The sequence below is a fragment of the Panthera tigris genome, chromosome F3, assembly GCF_018350195.1.
Source record: "Panthera tigris isolate Pti1 chromosome F3, P.tigris_Pti1_mat1.1, whole genome shotgun sequence".
NCBI lineage: Eukaryota > Metazoa > Chordata > Mammalia > Carnivora > Felidae > Panthera > Panthera tigris.
The window spans coordinates 17,077,100-17,101,034 of NC_056678.1; the positions used below are offsets into that span (position 1 = coordinate 17,077,100).

At 39.2% G+C, this 23,935-nt stretch overlaps 1 protein-coding gene across 13 annotated transcripts in view; it reads left to right on the forward strand.

The window, feature by feature from the left end:
• The window catches only part of RABGAP1L (RAB GTPase activating protein 1 like), a 759,437-nt gene that overhangs the window by 646,156 nt on the left and 89,346 nt on the right, over positions 1 to 23,935 (forward strand). Inside the window, exons 1-2 of one of the 13 annotated variants that reach the window (XM_042975865.1) lie at positions 4,097 to 6,612; positions 9,011 to 9,763. The exons of 10 other annotated variants lie outside the window; for them this stretch is intronic. In XM_042975865.1, coding sequence (XP_042831799.1) covers positions 9,653 to 9,763 — 111 coding nt within the window. In that variant the 5' untranslated portion in view covers positions 4,097 to 6,612; positions 9,011 to 9,652. Of the gene's footprint in view, positions 1 to 4,096; positions 6,613 to 7,467; positions 7,827 to 9,010; positions 9,764 to 23,935 lie in introns of those variants that run through there. 2 more of the 13 variants (XM_042975864.1, XM_042975854.1) reach the window with 2 other exon arrangements.

The following is a 23,935-nucleotide window of genomic DNA, read 5'->3' on the forward strand; positions in this document are numbered from 1 at the left end:
TTGTCCTTAGAATTTGTAACTGAAAGTAAACCATTGGGCCCTGTGGGCACTGACATTCTCTCTTGTAACTGAAAGTAAACCATTGGGCCCTGTGGGCACTGACATTCTCTCTTAACTTCTCGTTGTCTTTGAAGAGTAATGCATGAGTATGTTAGCTATTTTTAGTTAAAAAATAAAAATCATGATATTGGAGAGGTATTCTTTATGATAAGACTTTATGACAGTTCTTACACCTGAAATGATGACTTTTTGGGAAAATGCTTTAGATTGAACATAAAAAATACATTCTTGGGGCTCCTGGCTGGCTCAGTCAGTAGAGCATGTGACTCTTGATCTCGGGGTTGTAAGTTCAAGCCCCACTTTGGGTACAGAGATTACTTAAAAGTAAAATCTTTATGAAAAAATAAATAAAAATAAAATTCTTGTTGAAATGAATGAAATTGCTACCACTACTACTAAGACCACTGTTAAAAAAGTATTAAGACCTTTTTATTACTTTTCTATTGGCCAATTAAGCAATTCACTGTTGCTCTCAAAGCAAACAAAATGCCAATTTTTAACAACATGGAAGCTGCTGTTGACAGATCATTCAATCAAAGGGCTATTTTCTATTGTAGAAGATTGCTAATACATACATAACCCTTGTCAGTAGTTGCCGTTCAGTTTTCTTTTTCTTTACATTTGCAAATGCTTTATAAATAATACCGTTAGATGCAAAATGAACTTTTAGTTCCTATTTTCAATATACAACGATATAACATTAAAAGCAAAATACTAAGAGGGGTGCCTGGCTGAGTCAGTCAGTGGAACATGTGACTCTTGATCTCGAGGTCCTGAGTTCAAGCCCCACGTGGAGTGTAGATCTTGCTTAAAAATATATAAAAGCAAAATACTAAGAGAAGAGAGATACAAAGTCCAGCTTTGGAAATTTTAAAGCTTCTATTTCAGGATCTCCACGTTGAGTTTATTTTCTTCTTTCTTGAATTCATCTTATAATGAACCTGTTGGGGGCTTGGAGGGGGATACACAGATCCTTTATAATCACATATTTCAGTCTTAATAATAGGTCTGATTTGCTAGTGACCTTAAATTGTTTAAACCCAGAGGACAATGGTTTACTCTTCTATAAAATGGGGATAATAAAACCAGCTTCATAGTATTGTTGTAAAAAACTACAAGAGAGTATATAGTTAAAGGCCCATTCAAGCATAGTAGATATTAAATATGCGTTACTTCTCTCCTCCTTCCCCTTTTACCCCTATCCATACTCAGTTGATATCGTTGAGATGAAATGGATTAACAGTTTTTTTGGTCAAGTCTAAGCTTCCAGATAAGCTGTTACTCTAAACAATTATATAGGATATTTATTTTGACTCTAAGATACCGACGAACCATGGAAAATCTTGTTATAATACAATTATAAAGAAGGATTGTGTATTTCCACGCTAGCCCCTAGTAACAGTGTTTTGTTGATCAGGTTACAACAGATGAATATCAGTAGACAACAAATGCTCTCTTTGTTCCCTGTTCTTGTCACAATTGCTTAATTTAATAAGAGGTAATTGATTAAACTCTGTCTGCATTGTCGTCAGGAAACTGGAGAGGCAGCTAAACTGCAGGAGACTCCACACACACACACATTATCAACCTTTTGTGTCCTCTAACCTGTCTCAATTATTTCTGACAGAAGGACACATGTAAATTACCAAATTGCTCCCAAATAAAGCAACACGTAGAAAGATTTAATTGCTTAGGGAAAACTGGTAGAGGATTGGAGTTGTGTGACAGCGTCTCTTTCTTTCTCTTGGATTTTAATTAATTGGATAAGGAAATAGGAAATGGAGACATTTGTGTTCTTGGATACTGAGGATACCCCCCCCCAAATTCTAAGAGTTACTATTCCATCTTCTCTTTGGTGTTTAGCAAATAATCTTGCCCCTCCAGACATCATTTTTAATATTAATAATAACAGCAATGAACATTAATCAAACGCCTTCTAGAACCAGGCAGCTTACGAAGGGCTTTTACATGCATTATCTTATTATTCCTCATAATTATAGCACTATTATTATTTTCTCATTTTGTGGATGAGAAAACCAGGGGTGAGACAGCTTATGGAATTTGCTTATGGTCACAGAGCTAGTGTGTGGCAGAGTCCTATATTAATTACCCCAGGTTATTCTGAACTCTGAAGTCCTCATGTTAACTATTATAGGTCCTTCCTCTAATGACAAAAATGGAGGCTAGAAAGGCAGAAACTTTGTAGTCTTCAGTGACCGCCCTTGGCCTACACACCGTATTTTCCAAATTTGTTGACCCGATATTTGAAACCCGCTGCAGGCCAATTCAAATCTGCCTTTGAAGCCTTATCTCCTACCGTACCCAACCGATGTCTTCAGTTCACCAGTGTGGCCAAGTTTATTTTATTTTCCCTGTAAAAAATGATTTCACTTCGCCTATCCAGATTCAATCCATGTCTTCCATGCAGGCTTTCCTGAATGCAGAGAGACTTTATACTATTCCAATCCTAAAGTCACTTACAATCGCATCACTTGACAAACAGCGCATTGTCTTCTGGGGTGGGGAAGGAGGACATGTGAGTGTCTGAAAAGCACTAGTGTCTGGCACATGGCTGATACTCCGTTTATGTTTGCTCCTTCCCTTATTGTCCTTTAGTGATGAAGGGCCTGCACTTTGGAGCCAGGCACACTTGTTGTTGAATCTTATCAGCTCCATTTCTGATTGTGAGAATTGAGTCAAATCACTAAGCTTCTCCACACTTTAGTGGAGAAGCAGAGATAATTACAGTGCCTAGCTCATCGACTTGCTGTGAAGATCGAATGAGATTCTCTGTCTAGGACATGGTGAATGCTTACCAAATATGAGTTGCTATTATTATCATTAAAAGTTTTTAGGGTATTAGTCATTATTTATAACTAGATTATATGATACTATATTAAAAGTTTAGTAAGTCCCCCCATGAACATTACAGGCATTTAGTAAATGCTCTTGGATTTTTTTGTTTATTTGTTTTAGAGAATGCACGCACGTGCTTGCACTCACGTACACACACGAGTGGGGGGGTGTGTGCAGACGGAGCAGGTGGAGCAGAGAGTGAGGGAGAGAGGATCTTAAGCAGGCTGCACACTCAGTGCGGAGCCTGACATGGGGCTCGATCTCACGACCAGGAGATCGTGACCTGAGCTTTAATCAAGAGTCGGACACTCAGCTGACTGAGCTACTCAGGCGCCCCCACTTTTTTTTCTGTTGGTTTTTGAAAAAAATTGTGATATAATTCATGTAGCATCAAATTCGTCAAGGTTGTTTTGTTTTAGTTTTTATTTTTATTTTTATTTTTTATTATTTTTAAAAAAATTTTTTTTTTTTTAATGTTTATTTATTTTTGAGACAGAGAGAGACAGAGCATGAACGGGGGAGGGTCAGAGACAGAGGGAGACACAGAATCTGAAATAGGCTCCAGGCTCTGAGCTGTCAGCACAGAGCCCGACGCGGGGCTCGAACTCAAGGACCGTGAGATCATGACCTGAGCCGAAGTCGGACGCTTAAACGACCAAGCCACCCAGGCGCCCCTGTTTTAGTTTTTAAATTCCATTTAACATACAGTGTAATATTAGTTTCTGGTGTACAACATGGTGATTCGACCCTCCCATACGTCACCTGGTGCTCATCACCACAAGCGCGCTCCTGGATCCCCATCACGTATTTCACCCATCCCCCACCCACCTCCCCCCTGGGAGCCATCCGTTTGTTCTCTATAGTTCAGAGTCTTTTTCTTGGTTTGCCTCTCTCTCTCCTCCCTCCCCCACCCTTCTTTGCTTCATTGCAGATTAATCAAGTTTTAATTGTAGGATTTAAGCCAAGTCCACCGCTGCAAGCTGTGTATATGATCTACTGCAGGGACCCGAGGGCCCCTTGGAAAGGGACTTATCCAGGCTGGACTCAACCAACCTGCAGGAAGAACCTGAGACAAATAAACATCTGAATGAAAACTAGTTCACATTTTATTGCTGTTCCCTAAAACTACACTCTGGTCTTCATTAAAAAAAAAAAAAAAAAAAAAAAAGAGAATCGAACACATTAGCCTTGTGGGATGATTTGATTTGGTTGTTAGTAAAACTTTTCAAAAATTTATGACTTTTTTTAATTTTAAAAGTTATTTGCTTTAAAAATAAGGTAAAATTTCTGTAGTTACAATTGAGTTGTGTATTCTCAAAGCGAGGCAAGATGAAGCATTCCTCAAATTTTTAGATGTGTCTGTAACCATCCTCAACACTGGAAGCCCTTATTTTTGGTTAGGTAAGGCTTAAGTGAATGTGTTGTGTTAAAAAACAGAATTCAACTGAGTAAATGTTAAAGATCTTATTGGCTTTTTCCAGTGATTTATGATCCGAACAGCATCCAATCTAGCAGATAGAAAGGAGCTCTGAGGAGTTTGTACCAAAGAAAAGACTTTCATAGGCAGAAGGGAGCAGGAACAAAGAAGTTCCACTAGGCAAAAAAGCAGATTGATTATTTCAAAGGGGTCTATCAGGCGGATTACCCAACTAGTGCTGATCTGGTGATTTCTGAGTGACTAGAGATTCCATTTCTGAGAGAGCCAAAACGGTAATGAAGTCTCTGTTGGGTGACATGAGGCTTCGCATAAGTGGCTCCATTTGGGGCCTGTTGTCTTGTTTTTAACAGTTGGCTGTGGATTTTAGAGTTACAAGTGAGGTAAAAAGCTGATTGTTGTGAACTCTACCTCACCCCCATATTCTTTGTAGTGAGATCTGAATGAGGAAGTAAGATACCCAGGATAGCCGTTAGGCAAGTATTTATGCCCCACTGTTGTTTTTTTTTTTTTTTTTTTTCTTTCTTTAACTCTGGGGATTTTCTCTTTCTTAAGAGTCTGTGTTTTCTGGGGTTTTGAATTTGCCTAGCAATTGCTATGAAAGATAGAAAAGATAATGAGCTGAACGGCTGGAATTTGACACAAGAATAATGGTTTTCTTTGTTTACCTTTGCATGATTTGTAAAGAGTGCTAAGCTTTTGCTTTTTTAATCTTTTACGTTTTGTTCTTTTTCCCTTTGTAAAAACTCCATATGTGTTACTGGACTCTTCTGAAATACAAAATATTCTGGAAAGCTTTCTACTACTCACACTCCTATGGCTTCTCATTCTCATTTTATCTCTTGTTCCCCCACTTAGAGGACTTGGGTTTTGTAATGTGCACTCTGAAGTGTGAAACCTACTTGGAAATTTGGTTTTCCGTGATTAAGAAGGTGCTTGTAGAGTTTTGTCTTTCGTATAGTTGTTTGTGTCAATGGCATGAACATTTTGTGAACATCTCTTAAAATGGAGTCCTGCACACTTCAGGAATGGTTATGTCAAGATTCAGGAACATCTGTGAAGATGTTCAGGAGTGATTACACAGGCACCACTGGGGAGGGAGGAGACTCTACGGGGCTCCACCTGTGCACGTGGGAGGCACAGAAGACCCTTCTGCCCTCTAGACCATATTTCTGCTATGGGCTTTTCTCCTCCTCTCCATCCTACCCTGATTTTAGGGCCGTTGTGATGAGAATGTTCTACAAGTAGAACCCGACTCATGGGAAAAGGGTCTTTATAGCCACTCTTGTGAGATGAGATAATTTTTTAATGATGTGCTATCGGTTCTTAGTGTATTTGCCTTGGGCTTGAACGTGACTGCCATTGTAAAGATACTTTGCTTTGCCGCATTGGGGGAGAACACAAATTAAAAAAAAAAAAGTTCGCATCTTATTCAGGCTTTTCTTGATTTTTGTTTTGGCTGTACCTAAATTTGACACATGAGAACAGATGTTCTCTGAAGGCCAGGAGTGGTTTATTAAACTCCTAGTCATTCAGTGTGATCCAGGTATGTGTTTGCTGAAAAGTAATAATCCTAGAAGAATGGCTGTAGAACAAAATCAGCTACCAGAGTAAAATCTTTCTATCTAAAATCTAAAATGGCACTTAAAAATCACTAAAGATATTTTATTCATTAACATTTTCTTATTTTAATGAGATCTGGAGAGGCTTTTGAAAATTACTTTGTAGCCAGTTTGGTCTGTAAACTGAAAGACTGTAAGGAATAACTAATAAAAAGTAAAACAGCTGTCATCGAATACTCTTCATAGGCAAAAGGCTTGATGTAGAAAATCCAAAGTAGGGTACAAAGTAGACTGCATTTGTTGGGACATATAATAGCAACCCCAGGGGGACTTCCTTAACATCTGGGCTTAATGTTACCTTTTGTTTTTTATTCTGATAGAGATGAAAAAGGTATTTCCACCTTCAAATCCCCGAATAAGCCTATTTAGTGGAGGGAAATTGGATACTTAGCTTTGGACTGTTTCTGAGCGCACAAACCTCTGATCTAGTCCATCCCTCTCAATTTACATGACCATGAGGAAATGGAAACCTAGGGAGGTTGAAGGACTTACCCTGGGACAGGCAGCTAGCTAGTTCCTGCTTGAACTGGCGACTATCTATTGGTTACCGCTAACGCCGCGTTTTCTGCCGCCGGCTGGGTATGCAACCCCGTCCTGGTAAATTGTAGCAGCGAATGGTGCTACACCCCTTGATCTCAGGTAATCCCCCCCCCCCCCCGCCCCACGCCTTTTCTCAGGGGAGCTGCGCGGTGCGAAGTAGAGGATTGCAGGAGCTCACGCGCAGACTACCCTGGGAGATCCGTGGGATCAATTCACGGGGTTGCCCTGGGGGGATGCGAGGGGGGGGGTGGGGCAAGAGGCAAGAGAGTACGAAAGACGTCTTGCAAGGGAGTAAAGGACTGTAAACATGACTGTAACATGGTCCCTGAAATTTTGAGGCTGGAGTATCCCAAGAGAAAATGTCTTAGGAAGAGAAGCCAGTTCTAAGACAGGTTTTTAAATCATCAGTTTTCAAAAAGTATGCTTTGTGTTGGGACCACACATACACAATCAGTTGTGAGAGGAAAGAAACGTTGGTATTTTCCCTGCTTGGATTCCAAAAGTCAGGTATGGAGGACAGTTTTAAGGGTGAAAAAAAATGAAGGGTGCTAGTCTAACCTAGGGAACCCTTGCTCTAGAAAATGCATGCATTGTGGCTTTGATAGAGGACCTTTTAGATTTGGAAATGAAATGTTAATAATTCCAGTGACTGTGGGTAATTAGAACAGTCTTTTGAAGGTAATAAATTTGAAGCTTTAAAAAATACCTCTTTACCTGAGAATCTGTGTGGAATTCTAAAAGGACTGAATTATTTAAAGTCGTTAGCTTCTGTTTATGTAGTTTTAAAACTATCTTTACAGCCTTTGATTATGTTTCTGAAATTGTTTTTGTACTTTTACAGCCCTGATCCCTTAAATGTTTTATGAGTTTAATATACAGCACCTAACTATTTGGTATTGTTTTTCTGGTCCTTTTTTTTTTTTTTTTTTTCCCTCCAGTTAGGAGTGTTCTTAACCTAGAAGATTACCTATTGTTACACTGAATTGCTCTCCCGGGGTGCATAGGCACTGCTCGAAAGCGGTTATAATGCTCGTTTGGCCCTGGGCGGTTGCCAGCAGGGAGTAAGGCATGATGGGAAGTAGTTTCTTTACCTTCCACAACAGGTGTCTTTGTCAGTGCACCTTATCCAGGTATCAGTGTGGAAGCACTGAGTCACTGTAGCACAGAAAAATAGGAAAGCAAGAGGAATTCCTTTCACATCTAGAAAACGGTGCTGCAAGATAAATCTGAAACCTTCTGGTGCTAGTGAATGCACGAAGAGGTTCACAGTGACTTTTACAGCACTTCTGAAAAGATAAAAAGGAATTTAAAAGGTATGAACTGCCCGGATGCCTTATAAAACCTGGTCTCTTGATTATCATTTAATTTTTACCTGGTTAGTCAGCGTTAAGGTAAATGTGCCGGGAAACTTTTTAACATAAACAGAGCTTGAAAGACAAAGCTGCATTGGAGGAAAAAAATGAAGTAAAAATGCTTTACCGGCTCCAACAAGGGTCAAGCACAGTTTGAAGCTGTTTTAATCTTGGAGATTTATTGAAAGTCTTGCGTTTTCTATTAAAATAAGCTTCTTAGACTTCTGTTTCCTAGCAATAAGGTGTTTTTCCCCTTCTGCGTGTGTGTGTGCGCGCGCGCGTGCAAGTGTGAGTGTATTTAATCTAGAATGCTATAGCAATTGCAAAAGTCTCCTAATCATATTTAAATGGAACAAGATGCTATTTAAGTAATCATATTAATCTAGGTGAAGATACTTCAGGAAAATAAGGGAAAATAGACACCATGAATCTCATCCCACGTTTTGTGTGTCTTCTGAAAAGCAAACAATTCAACAACATAACAATGCTAAATTAGGACTAAAAATTCCAACCAGTAGCTCTGTTTGATTAGAGACAAACATTGCCAAATTGATTTTTAGCAAACAGTATTTCTCCTGGTATTGCAATGTCATCATCTATAAATAGCAGAGTAGATAATAGCTTAATTAGACATTTTGGCAAAACAACTTTTGGAGGAGCTTTATCTCCCCCCCCCCCCTTTTTATTTGCTTACTACTTTTTCCATGGAATCAGCCTACGCTGTACTTCCTGGTAATGTAGGGAACCTTGTAATGATGATTTTGGGCAGCTTTGGGATTTTTCATCAGGGCATATGGAGGTTCATATTTACGGTCTCCAACTGGAAAACACTTCTGGTAGCTAAGCCACCACCAGTTCACCACTATCTGCTAACAGGGTAATTAAAAAAAAACAACAACAGCCTCTAAGTTTAAAAATAAAACAGGAGAACTTTTATCTATGGGAGAAAAACAATACGTTTTTGGAAATGAGACCTTTGTGTTGCTTTGTGAATAACAACAGAAAACAAAGTTCCCCAAATCAGGAATTCTATTTAAAATATTTGCGTGTTTTTTAGTGGGAGAAGGGGAAATGATTTTCAACTGATACTGCAGTCCATTTCATTTTTATATTTAGGTGCTTCTTTTTTTTTTTTTTTTTAACAGAAATAATCAGAGGGGGAAAAGACTCTCTTTTTTTCATACTTCAGGAGATAATTTTTAACTGCACCAAGAATTCTATGAATTCTGAAAAACTAAAGGTTGCCGTCTGTTTATTTTCTGTGAATGTGAAAAAATAAGCCATAAGAAAATCCACTTCTCCTCCAAGAAGAAGACTCTTGATATAAATGATACTGAAGTAAGAAGATAAACTTTAAAAGTTTCTAATTACCAAGGACGTAGCATAAATCAGTTTGGGGGTCCTTTTGTTTTATTGTTTTTGCAATAGGATATTTCCAGTTAGAAAACTTTTCATTTCTCTTTTTGAAGTTTAAAGAAGATTTCCCAAAAGTGAACTTTCCAGCTGCTGTGTTAAGAACACAGAAGGTGTTTATAGCATTTACTTCCTCCACAGATAAGAGGACCTCCCTTAGTTTTCTACAGGGGGTGAGCTGCCAAAGAAGCCTGTGATAGCAGCTGGTTTTTTTTTTTCATATTTCTTTTTTTCCTCGTGGATTTTTGATACTCCACCCCTTCAGACTCAGGTGGGTGTGGGCATTGGCACTGAGCTGCAGTAGGATTTTTCCCTGGATAGTCTGGTCTGGAGCTGGGGTAGCAGCTGCCGCTGTGGAAAGGCCAGCTGGCAAGATGATGGAAGAGATCTCCATTATGGTAGCCTATGATGCCCATGTTTTCAGCCAGCTGCACGACGAAGACTTCCTCACTAGTCTCGTGGCCATCAGCAAGCCCAGATCGATGGTAGGTGGTCCCTTGCACGCGGCTCTGGAGCTGTTTTCCTCTTTTCTAACATGTACTCCTGGAGCAACTCAGGCATCACTTCCTGGGAATTAGAATAGAAGTATTGCTGTTGGCTTTGAGTTCAGGCTACAGACAGGTCTACAGGTTTTTAATGATTTATTTACATCACCAAACACTATATGTTAGTAGTGCGTTGAAAGTGACTTAGGAGTCATACCTAACCTAACCTCACCTAACCTAAGTTAATGCTTTCATATATGGTGAGGGTGAGAAGAGTTTTATAGTACCAAATATCACCCCGCCTCATGCGTTTGCCTTGTATGCGTGTCTGTGATGACAGATGTAGGTGAAGGTCACCTGCATTTACACACATATGATTCAGTCTTTGAAGTAGAACAATTTTACGTGTGGGCTATAACATCAACACAAAGTTAAGTGATCTAAAAGCCAGATAACTTTCAAAATGTTTACATTATTATGAAGAACTATTATGAAAATAGCTTCTAGTATAATTTTAGTTTGGATTTAATATTGGTAAATTTTTAAAACAATTCTCCAAGCGTCTTGGTGCACATGTCCTCGCATAATAGGAAAATGAAGTTCTTGCAAATGTTTGTTGTTTCTTCTATGTAGATGTCATATCATGGCTCTCGAGTTTAAGACAGTAGTGAAGCATACCTTTTATACTAACTTGCCTAATTCTTGCCATAGTAACCTCTTATTCATTATATTTGATAGTACTCATCACAGACAACAGGACGAAAGACTATATCGTAACCATTATCTTGTTAGTATGAAACCCTGATTCTCTATTTTAAGGCACAGGAACCTTAAACACACGATGGCAATTTTTTCAAACCATGAAATTGCAATGAAAACATAAAGGGGACTCTCAAAGGTAGATTTTAAAAGACTTAAGGGTTACATTAATTAGATGTAGTCTACTGCCATTGTTCAGATGCTGATTTGAACAAACTATAAAAAAAATCTATAATTGACCACCAATTAAATATTTAATGATATTAAGAGGATTATTCGTTTTATGCGATAATGATAGTACAATTATGTTAAAAATGGTAACTTTGAGATACGTATTAAGATAATTATAGATGAAGTATCTGCAAAGGTTCAAAAATATTTATGATTCAGTAGAGGGGTTGGTGATGTGGATGAAGTTATATGAACTTACAGAACTGTGTTGGTAACTGTTGAAACTGAGAGAGGAGTAATAGGGATTCATTATACTCTCTCCACTTTTGTAGAATTTTTTTTAAGGTCGGCCCCATGCCCCCCCGTGGGTCTTGAGCTCACAACTTTGAGATCAAGAAGTTGCATGCTGTACTGACTGAGCCAGCCAGGCGCCCCAGTAGATGTTTTATAGATGCAGTGGATGTTTTTATTTTTCCTTTTTTTAAATTTTATTTATTTAGGTGATCTCTACACCCAACATGGGGCTCAAACTCATGACCATGAGATGAAGAGTTGAACACTCTTCCTCCTGAGCCAGCCAGGGACCCCGGTAGATGCAGTTTAAAAGTCAGCTGGCCTGGGGTGCCTGGGTGGCTCACCCAGTAAAGCGTGTCCAACTCTTGCTTTCAGCTCAGGTCATGATCTCACAGCTCCGTGGGATTGAACCCTGCGTTGGACTCTGTGCTGTCAGCATGGAGCCTGCTTGGGATTCTCTCTCTCCCTCTCTCTCTCCTCCTTCCTCACTCGGGTGTGCTTGCTCTCTCTCTCTCTCTCTCTCTCAAATAAATAAACAAACTTAAAGTCAGCTGGACCAAAAAAATAGCAAAGCCAAACAAATTCTACATAATATACTTATATAAGTGTTCATTGATACAGAAACATCTAGCCTTTTGCATTCTTGTCTTATGTTTAAAAAAAATTTTTTTTACATTTATTCACTTTTGAGAGATAGAGTGTAAGCTGGGGGAGGGGCAGAGAGAGAAGGAGACACAGAATCCAAAGCAGGCTCCAGGCTCTCAGCTGTCAGCACAGAGCCTGACGCGGGGCTCAGACCCACCAACCATGAGATCACGACCTGAGCCGAAGTTGGACACTTAACTGACTGAGCCACCCAGGCATCCCTTAACTTCTATTTTATAATTATATATGTTATGTGGATATTATTGCCAACCCTTGGTTAACCACAATATTTTATCAAGTCAGGAGAGAGTCTGTCAGTGGTTATGGATAAGCTCTTAACTTCATTTTAGCCATTAATTTCACAATATTTCACCATGAAGACTTATCCAAAGAATTCAGAATTCATTTCATTTCTTTTTGATCATCCTGTTAAGATCCTCTTAAGGTGTCTGTGCAGCCTTAAAAAAAAAGAAGAATCAAAAACAGAGATGTAAAGTGGCACAATCTAGAGGACAAAGGAGGCTGAGGAGAGAGGCAGTGACTGAGTCCTAGGGAGCATCTTACACTCAGTGAGTGTAGGACATCGTGCTGTGTGTGTTGTGCATGTGGTCATATGCACATGTGCAGGAGACACAGAGAGAAAATGAGCTAATTAATATTTATGTGCTCACTGGGAAACACTCTTCCATTTGTAGATCAGATGAATATTCAATATATTGATATAGGTTATGCCTTGATGCAACTTCAGCTCCCCCAACGCACATTTCTACTCCTAATCCTGGAGCATATTTGGTATGAAATTTGGTTACTAACGTGGAAAGCCTCAGAGGTATGATAAAGGCACAAAATACTGCTCTGTATTCAACTTTTAAATAATATTGATGTTGGGGTGTTGAACTTAATTATACAACTTTCTGGAGATATTTAGTTTTCTTTATCAGAATTGAAATTTTAAAAGAATTGACTGGTACCATCTTTTGAAAGTGATATTTGGTTTTGGTTCATGTGGAAAAGTCATATTAAAATTGTGCTAAGGTGAAATATTTACCACTTACTTTTGATTCTGTATTCCATTCTTTGCTTTGTCCGAGATGAACCGTTTAAATTGTATGAAAGGGATAAATACTCAGATTTTCTACAGTATAAAATAAATTACTTCTCAATCTGATTTATTACTGCACTATGAAGCAAATTACGTTCTTGCTACCATATAAAATCTTTTGGGTGTAGGTTGACTATTACAAAAGATATTTAGAAGCTTTCTTAGTACAGGATTAATTAAATGTTTTTCTGTAATTGGACTTTGTTTCATAATGGAAGCTAGCTTGATTCCTCAAATGGTTAAAAAAAAAAAAAAAGAAAAATAAAGAAAGAAAAAAAACCATTAAGCATGGTGGTTTTGGTGTGGACACTGAATCATTTCTTGTTTATAAGTAGCCCTGTGGCTTTCTGGCATTTTTGGTGGAGACTTGTGGTAAAAAATACAAGCTATTATGCATACAAGACTAAAAGAAAACTTGACTAAACAATACTTAACTGTTACTACATGTGATGTATTCAGTTTTTTTCCTATTTTATTTGTTTGCGGCTAGTTATGTACCACTAAATTGATTTCAGAAATGTTTCAAGCTACACTTAGAAAAACATGGTTATAGCCTATTGATCCTTTAAAAATGAACCATAATGCAGGGGTGCCTGGGTGGCTCAGTCAGCTAAGCATCCGACTTTGGCTCAGGTCATGATCTCATGGTTCGTGGGTTTGAGCCCCACATTGGGCTCTGTGCTGACAGCTCAGAGCCTGGAGCCTGCTTCCATTCCGATTCTGTGTCACCCTCTCTTCCCCTCCCCTGCTCCCACTCTGTCTCTCGAAAATAAATGAATGTTAAAAAAAATTTTTTTAAATAAACAATAATGCAAGCAAATCACAAATCCCTTTATACAGCTCCTTTTAGACAATCACAGGTAAGAAAAAAGGATAAGGAAGCCAAGCATAACTCCTCTTGTCCCCCACATTCCTTTCTTTCATTTATATTCCATCTCTCTCCTCCTCCCTTTCTCCCTCTCATTCCCTCTTCTCTCTCTCTGCTTCCCCACCCCACCCCCCACAATAAGAAATGACCTGGGCCTCTGACTGGCTCACTTGGTAGAGCAGCTGACTCTTGACCTTGGTTGGGGTCACGAGTTCGAGTCCCATGTTGGGTGTAGACGTTACTTTAAAAAAAATTACCTAGGCCAGTGTTGTATTTACGAAGATAAACTAAACAAAAGCTTAGAGTCTCCACTAGAAAAACCTAAGAACTTTTAAATTACAGCAAAAATAAATTGGTGTGTAAGGTGAAAATCCAGGATAATCAAAATGGCTCCTGAAACATTTAGAAAGGTGCCTCATTGAACATAGTATTCCAGCCTTCCTTTAAATCTAAAAGATTATTTTTTCTTTAGTTGTTCATTGGCTGAAATTAACTGGCTTGCATTTTGAGACAAAGTTGTACCTTCCCCCCCTTCTCCCTCCAACATATATATCTTTAAATTCCAGAGTGGTGCTCACACCAGGAATAATAAACATATGAGGGAGGCAGTCTCTGAAGTTGTCCTCAGTCAGGGCCTTCTGTGCCAGAGAGGAATGGCCAGCATTCCTCTTTACTGCCTCCACCATTTCCAGTTATCTCTGTAGCTGCCTGGCGTAAATAAGGGAAAAAGAGCACACCTGTTACATTTATTATACATTCCAAAGGAAGATTTGAATATGTCTTTGAATTCAAAACATGTGATTTAAACAGTGAACAAGCCTAATAACCAATGCATAGTTTCTGTCAAGCTTGACTTTCAGGTTAAGTGTTAATTTATATTCTGAATTATTTTAACTTTTTAATCTATACAGGGATTACCAAAGGAATATTGCCTTCTGACGTATGTTAGGGCAGTATGTAGTGTTAACCAACATTTTTGGGTTATTGCAATGAGCTGGTATAAATAGAGTATCCCTTCCTCCAAAGACCTCACAGTCAAGTAAATGAGAGAAACAAAATAAATATTTATGGGAGTGACAACTTGGCTATTATAGGGTAGAACAATGTAGAGAATAACCACCACTGATTGAGCAGTGTGGAAGAAGCCTTCAAAAGGGACTGGGGGCACTTAAGTCAGGCTTTGAAAGCTGACCAGGTGCTTGCCAACTGGTGGAAGAGGGTAGGACCTTTCTGAGCAGGGGGAACGGCTTGTGCAAAGGCTCAAGGGTTAACTGCTTTGGGGGCTTTTTAAGTTACACAGTGTCCAATTGAAGTTTTAGATCTGCTACTTATTCATAAATTACCTAAATTCTCTAAACTTCAGTTTCTTCATCTGAAAAATGAGGGACATAGTAGTACCACTTCATTGGATTAGTGTAAGCATTAAATGAGCATTTGTACGTATTTAGCCCAGTGAATGCCCTTACTGATTGTCTCCCTTCTAACAAGGAAAGGGCTGTTCAAACTGGGGAAGGCTTGAAGGAAGGAATGGGCTGAATAGATAAGGCGCCATAGCAATGTGGAATGAGGAGGTGGGTGGACAGGATAAGGTGGATTCTTTGGGTTACCCTGGTGAATTGTTTAATTAGGGAATCACTATCAGGATATCAGTCCTACAGGAATCTTGAAGCCTTCTGCCTTGAAGACGGTACAAAGGATCTTAGGTGTGAGCCTTAGGGTGGTGGGAAGGCAACGTAGAATCAACAGGAGGGATTTATATGAGCCAAACCATCTGCTGAGTAGATGTATCTGGTATTGCACAATAATCTGGTGGTAATGGACTGACAGGGGCCATGCTGCCTGTGGAAAAAAATTTTAAAGGGCATTACAACAGTGCAGGTAAAAAGCTGACAAGTGTCTAGTCTTAGACAATGGCAGTGTGATAAAGAAATTAGTCCACACATGTTGGTTGGTTCTTGCAATAGATACATACAGTAATACTACGTAGGAAGAAGCAGCTGATCTATTTGAGAAGAGTAAATTATGGAGGTAAGTTGAAAATTACTATAAGCTCCTCACCTTATAGAACTGGAATTTTTGTTGTGTTGACTTGAATGGGCAAGTTTGATATCAAGAATGTAATGGAGAAAGGGCGGCCTGGCTTCACCATGTTCCACTTCTAGAAATTCGAGGTCACATGTCACCGTAAGAGGCTTGGTGTTCAGTGGTAGAACTGTCCATTAACACAAACCACTTACCCAGGCTAACACATGTCTGCGCTCTGTTACCACTAGATATATGTTCTTAACTGGCAGATACCAAAATAGCAGCTCTGTGCCAGCAAAGGAAGGGAGCTCCTTCAGGGAGCTACGGTTTATCTGATCTATAAATGGGAGATGAGGGTAGGCATTCTGAAATCACTTTCTCCTTACTGGGTTGGCACACCAATTTAATCTGGCGTGCCAAATTAGAAAAAAAAAAATTTCAGAGCAGTTCCATGTGCCAGAGATGGGTAAAACAATGAAATCAATATTGCTTCTAAATCTTCACTGCATATACATTTCAAATCTTGACTGGAGCAAAACATAAAGCCAATTAATTCCTCCATATTCTTAAAACAATGTTAGTATCTGAACGTTTTCTGTTCTCCATTGTTATTTAGCATGTGCACGTTTTGGCGGTATTTCATCAATTTCAGTTCAGTAGCAGGAGCCAAATTTTCCCTCATTTGGTTATCAGTTCTGAGACTAGTTAAGGTTCTTACAGTTGCAAGTAGTAAAATCTTGAGCTATCTTCAACAGGAAAGGGAACTTCTCATGCAGACACCAGAGTGTGTCCCTTTAAACACAAGCAACAGAGGTGCGGCCAGGCAGCTGAGCTGGCACCGGACCCCTGCTGGCAAGCATGCTCCCTGTCTCTTGCCATCTAATTAACTTCTCTCTTGGCCTCTCCTTTATTTATCTCTCTCTCTACCCGCTTTCTGCTTCTTCATTCCCAAGAAATATGGCTGCCATTCAGCATCCAGATTTACAGTTCTGTCATATGCAGAGAGTTAAGTTGCTACCCCTAAATCACAAGTCCAGATTTCTCAGAGACAGTCTGCCTGAGTAGTGTTGGGTGAGGTGACACAAAATAGAGTAGAGCCTGTGGGTGCAGACTCGGGAGCCAAACTGACTGGGTCAAATCCCACCTCACCGCCAACTAGCTCACTGACTTTTGGCAGATTACGCGACCTCTCTGAGCTTCATTTTTCTCATCTGTTAAATTATAGGATTAAATCAGTTCATGCAAGTAAAGCACTTGAGAATAGCTATCACATAGTAAGAGGCATATGTACGTTAGTTGGTATTATTCCAAACTGATTTCTCTTAAAAAAAATTTTTTTTCAATGTTTATTTATTTGTCAGAGACAGAGACAGAGCATGAACAGGGGGAGAGCAGAGAGAGAGACATAGACTCCAAAGCAGGCTCCAGGCTCTGAGCTGTCAACACAGAGCCCGATGTGGGGCTTGAACCCACGAACCATGGCCTGAGCCGAAGTCAGATGCTTAACTGACTGAGCCTCCCAGGCACCCCCAAACAGATTTCTTTTTAAAAAATCTTGAAATAGGAGATTAACTTTTAGTAGACTTTATAACTAAATTCATCGTCCAAAAATTAGTGTTTATTTTTATTTTTGAGAGATTGTGCAAGCAGGGGAGGGGTTGAGGGAGAGGGGGACAGGAAATCCAAAGTGGGCTCAGTGCTGACAGGAGAGAGCCCAATGCGGGGCTTGAACTCCTGAACCATGAGATCATGACTATAGCTGAAATCAGACGCTTAACCAACTGAACCACCCAGGCATCCCTATTTAGGTTGTTTGGGTAATAAATATGAAATTGAACCAGCTTCTGTAACAATAATTAGAACTTTTCTGCATTTAATCCTGTTTTAGATGTTGAAAAATAATCTTTCTATACTGGCCTGGGGGTGATGTTGATTTGTAAGTCAATTCAAAACAATTTTTTGGAAGATGTTATAGAAACAGTTATAGAAGTCTGTTATAGAAACAGACATAGGGGCGCCTGGGCGGCTCAGTCAGTTGAGCGTCCGACTTCGGCTCAGGTCATGATCTCACAGCTCGTGGGTTCGAGCCCTGCATCGGGCTCTGTGCTGATGGCTCAGAGCCTGGAGCCTGCTTCCGATTCTGTGTCTCCCTCTCACTCTGCCCCTCGCCTGCTCACACACACACTCTCTCTCTCTCAAGAATAAATAATAAACATAAAAAAATTTTAAAAAAAAGACATAAAACATAATACATTAAATTTTTTCTCTCTGTCTTGTAAGTCCTAACTTGTCCACAGTGGTTGAAAAGTCTTACTCTAGGTTTTTTGTTTGTTTTTAGCATTCATGTTTGTATTCAATATAATAATCAATCAAAAATATTCATTGATCTGCTACTGTGTGCTATGCTATATTTTTAAGCCCTGCGAGTGAGGTGTGAACACAAAAGACATATCCGTTGTGAATCTTATACTATTTTGGGGAGAAGTCAGAAAGAAATATTAGCTAATGATATCACTTATCAGCTATGATCAGTATTATGCACAGACTTAAAATGAAGTGATACTGTCAAAAGGGATTCATTGGAGGCTTTATTTTGGGTAGTCAATGAGGGCTTCAGTGGTTCATTTGAGATATGAATGGCATCCTTGGGAAAATTAGGAAAGAGTATCTCAGGCAGAGAAAAGCTCTGAAAAAAGGCCCAAATTGGTAGAGTTTGATATATTAGCTAAACAGGAAGGTCAGTGTGGGATCACAGTGTGGAAAGAGCACCAGAGGCCAGGGGCAGACAGTGGTAAGAAATGTGGTTGGGGAAGAAGTTGGGAACCGGGCTATGATGTAGGACTTCTAAGTCAGAAGGAAGAGTTCAGGTTTTATTCCTTATTTGATGTCCTTGTATTTTAAAAATCTAACAAATCAGATTTTACATCTTGTTTAACAGGAATTTAAAATGATGATTAAATTATTGGAGAAGCCAATATTATATCAAAAACTTACCACTGTGCTCAAACTCAATATGAAATTGTAGCATTCAGACTCAATGCCAGGACTACAAGCTGGCTTACAAACAGGATTTGCAACAAAACAAAGCAACACTAACACCGGAGCCCTGATTATTATACTGCCCACAATAGGATTCCTGGCAGGCTGAAATACTGAAGAAGCCCTCTTAAATCTGACACAGTCAGGACTGTAGTCAGTTCATAGAAGAAGTTGGCTCAGGGGATGAAGCATAAAAAAACAGTACATACTAACCTAAACATTTATTTTAACTTAAAACATCAGTATATATTCATAATCCATTTTAGTACAGGAAACTTAATGCCCTTTCTTAGAATAGGAATTCTGAAATACATAATGCTAATTAGTTTCCTTTTTTTAGATTAAAAAAAATTTTTTTTAACATTTACTCATTTTTGAGAGACAGAGAAAGACAGAACATGAGTAGGGGAGGGGCAGAAGGAGACACAAAGCCCGATGCGGAACTCAAACTCACGAGCCGTGAGATCATGACCTGAGCCAAAATCAGATGCTTAACCAACTGAGCCACCCAGGTGCCCCTCTAGTTTGTTTTCTTTTCTTTTCTTTTTTTTTTTTTAATTTTTTTTTAACATTTATTTATTTTTGAGACAGAGAGAGAGCATGAACGGGGGAGGGTCAGAGAGAGGGAGACACAGAATCCAAAACAGGCTCCAGGCTCCGAGCTGTCAGCACAGAGCCCGACTGGGGGCTTGAACTCACGGACCGTGAGATCATGACCTGAGCCGAAGTTGGCTGCTCAACCGACTGAGCCACCCAGGCGCCCCTCTAGTTTGTTTTCTTAAGAGAACAACAAATTTAAAAACTTATGAAGCAATCTAATGCAAACTTTGTAGAGGTTTTGTTTTTGTTTTGTTTTACAACTTTTTACATCTTTTTTTTTTTTTAAGTTTATTTTGAGAGAGCATGTGTACGAGTGAGCAGGGGAGAGGCGGAGATTGAGGGAAAGAAGCTCAAACAGGCTCCGCACTGTCAGCACAGAGCCCCACGAGCAGCTCCATCTCATGAACCATGAGCCACCCGGGTGCCCTGCAATTAACTCTTTAAAAAAATTTTTTTAATGTTTATTCACTTTTGAGAGAGAGAGAGAGAGAAGGAACAAGCTGGGGAGGGGCAGAGAGAGAGGGAGACACAGAATCCGAAGCAGGTGCTAGGCTCTGAGCTGTCAGCACACAGCTTGACACAGGGCTCAAACTGACGAACCGTGAGATCATGATCTGAGCCACAGTCAGAAGCTTAACCAACTAAGCCACCCAGGCCCCCTAACTCTTTTTTAAACATAAACTCAGCTGTGGTCTACTCACCACAAGAGTTAAGCATGCCCAGTGTATACAATTTCTTTATGAAGGGAACAGAGAGCATTAGTTAATCAGGCAAAAATTTTCAAGAGCACACATCATGCACAACAAACACAACAAGCAGCTATGAATCCTGTTGCACATCCCAGTAAGCATTTCTATTTCCTTTGGGAGTCTTTAGATGGCTAGGGTGTGGTTGATCTTGGCCGAGCACAGCGGATATAGCCGAGTTTACTTAGTTTCTGGACCCAGGTTTGGTTAGACCTGTTCCATACCTCTCGTTATTTTTGGAATCAATAGGCAATCTGGAGCATGTCCTTCTCTTGACAGAGTTTAGAAATTCCCAGAAAGGTCAGTGGAAACATCAGATGCCTCTTAAAGGCCTCAATTCAGAGCCAGCACACTGATTTATATCCATGTTCCATTGGCTGAAACAAATCAGGAGGTCACTTCCAACATGGTGGGGCAGAAAGTATATACCATCATGGAGGCTGGAGGATGGGGAAGTGACTATTTGCCAAACAGCCATCTACCACATATGTAATAACTGACCCTTCATGTGTTCATCATAGTTGGGTTAGCTATCTAAAATATATAAACACCGTGTTTCTCAATAACATATATCATTTATATTCACACAAACCATACATCTCCCAATTTGTCATCAGAAAATAACATTTACTCAGAAATACAATGAAACCTGAATGTAAATTCATACTTACCACTCTATTGCTTTTCCATTTTACTTGGAACTTTGAAGTGGCACTCTTCTTACCCATCTCTCTCAAAGGTAATTAAGACCTGAAATCTCTTCTCCAGTGACATGCTATGGTATGCCAACGTTGTTATTCCAACCTGAGCCATCTTTATAGCCCAAGGATTTTTAACAATTTTGGGGTCACAGACTCTTTTGGCAGTTTAAGTCCATGGATCCCTTATCAGAAAACTGTTTTTAAGGGCATAAAATAAAATAAAATTACAAAGGAAACTAATTGTATTGAAATATAGTTATCAAAATAGAGAAAAATCACATTTAAAAAAAGTTGAGATATAATTGTCATATAACGTATTAGTTTCAGATGTACAACATAATGATATGATTTGACATCTGTATATATTGCAAAATGATCACAATAAGTCTAGGTAACATTCAGCACCAAACATATTACAATTTTTTTCCTTGTGATGAGAACTTTTTTTTTAAGATATTGCCATTTTTAAAAATTTAAATCCAAGTTAGTTAACATACAGTGTAATAATAATTTCAGGAATAGAATTTAGTGATTCATCACTTATGTGTAATATGAATTACACATAATACCGAGTGCTCATCCCAACAACTGCCATCCTTAATGCCCATCACCCATTTAGCCCATCCCCCCGCCACCCAACACCCCACCAGCAACTCTCAGTTTGTTCTCTGTATTTAAGAGTCTCTTATGGTTTGTCTCCCTCTCTGTTTTTATTTTATTTTTGCTTCCTTTCCCCTATGTTCATCTGTTTTGTTTCTTTAATTCTGCATGTGAATGAAATCATCTGATATGTGTCTTTTTCTGACTGACTTATTTTGCTTAACATAATACACTTTACTTCCATCCACATTGTTGCAGATGGTAAGATTTCATTCTTTTTGGTCACTGAGTAATATATATACTACATGAATTCACCAGTTGATGGACATTTGGGCTCTTTCCATACTTTGGCTATTGTCAATAGTGCTACTATAAATTGGGGTGCATGTACCCCTTCGAAACAGCATACCTGTATCCCTTGGATAAATACCTAGTAGTGCAATTGCTGGGTTGCAGGATAGTTCTATTTTTAATTTTTTGTGGGACCTCCCTACTGTTTTCCAGAGTGGCTGTACCAGTTTGCATTCCCACCAACGGTGCAAAAGGTTTCCCCTTCCTCAGCATCCTCGCCAACATCTGTTGTTGCCCAAGTTGTTAATTTGAGCCATTCTGATTAGTGTAAGGTGGTATCTCATTGTGGTTTTGATTTACATTTCCCTGGTGATGAGTGATGTGGAGCATCTTTTTTATGTGTATGTTAGCCATCTGGATGTCTTCTTTGGAAAAGTGGCTGTTCATGTCTTTTGCCCATTTGTTCAGTGGATTATTTGTTTTTTGGGTGTTGAATTTGCTAAGTTCTTTATAGGTTTTGGATACTAACCCTTTATCTGATATATCATTTGCAAATATCTTCTCCCATTCTGTCTGTTAAGACATCGCTTTTTTTAAATTGAAGGTCGAAAGTTGGTCACATTCAGAGATTAACAGGCCTCATGTAGATAGTTAAAACCATCTTTCTCTTTCTTAAGCATCTCCTAATTTCAGGTAATGTCCACAAGTTCTTTAGAACAATTTGAAATTGTCCTTTGAGGAGGTCCACCATACCACTATGTAACAAAGGCTTGACCGCACATACCACTGGATAGTATCTCACTGGATATCATCATCATCAAAGAGATGTACAAAATCATTTAAAAAGTCTGCATGAACTGCCTTCTCATTGGCTTCCAAGTTCATCAAGGAGCCTGGAGCTGTCCATACAGGGTCCTTACAGGGCCTGGCACGCCCTCAGAAAACATCTTGTCTATGCTGTTTCATCTACCCTGTGGTGCTTCAGGCATCCCTGGCCCTGTGATGAGAACTTTCAAGATCTACTCTCAGCAGCTTTCAAATACACAATAGAGTATTATTTTTTATTGACATGTAATTGACATACTACAACATTATATTAATTTCAAGTGTACAACATAGTGATTTAACATGTATACACATTGCAAAGTGATTACCACAATTAATCTAGCTACCATCAGTGCCCTATTTATTTTATAACTGTAAGTTTGTACCTTTGAGTCCCCTTTGCCTATTTTACCCATTCCATTGCAATAGAGTTTTATGAATTATACTCACCATACCACATATTTCATCCCCTAGACGTAACTTTATACCTGGAAGTTTGTACCTTTTGACTACCTATACACATTTTGCCCACCGTCAACTCCCCAAAATCCGATTTACGATAGAGTACTATGTGTTTCTTTATTGATACATTAAATAACAAGATAGGGTAGCAAGGAGAATAACTGCCATAACTCCAAAATAGTGATAAATGTAAATAATGTTTTGAGGTAGACGCAATAACTAATGTGAATGAAAATATCTGTAATATCTATAGCTGATAATTTCAGGTGTTTAGGAAAATAAAGATATGTTCTCTGTCAGAGCTCAAGGACGCTGAATTCTCACCACAATCCCCTAATATAGCGTTTAACCTGCATTACCTGAGACACACAGGTTTTAGTAACTTTCCTTATGGCTGGCTATGAGAAATCTTGGCCATGGCTTGCATTCTGTCTTCTCCTTCTCGAAGGTAGAAGAATACACGTGAAACTTTTGTGATTATTTGATTAATCTCTCACTAACTCATAGCATCCATGAGAGCAGGGCTGTGTATGTTTCTGTTAACCACTGTGTCCCCAGCCCAGCCTGGTGCCTGGTGCCTGGTGCATTGTTCTCTGTGTATGTATTGAATTGATAGCACTGGGGGGACATGAAGCACCGCATAGGTACAATCATTGGTCTACAGAGGGTGATGTTTGTGACAGTTGACTGTATTCATAAATATCTGTACACATAGGGAGAGTTATTTAAAAGAATTTTTTTGTCCTTAGACCTTTACACTAAATTCTGTTTTGTTTTTTTTTTAATGTTTACTTACTTATTTTTGAGAGAAGGAGAGAGCACAAGCAGGGGAGAGGCGGAGAGAGAGGGTGACACAGAATCTGAAGCAGACTCCAGGGTCCACACTGTCAGCACAGAGCCTGATGTGGGGCTGGAACCCATGAACCCTGAGATCATGAGCTGAGCTGAAGTCAGATGCCTAACCAACCGAGCCACTTTTGTAGTAACTCCTGATAGAATTGGTTGTGGAATCAGGGTCGAGTCTAGTTAAATACTTACATGTTA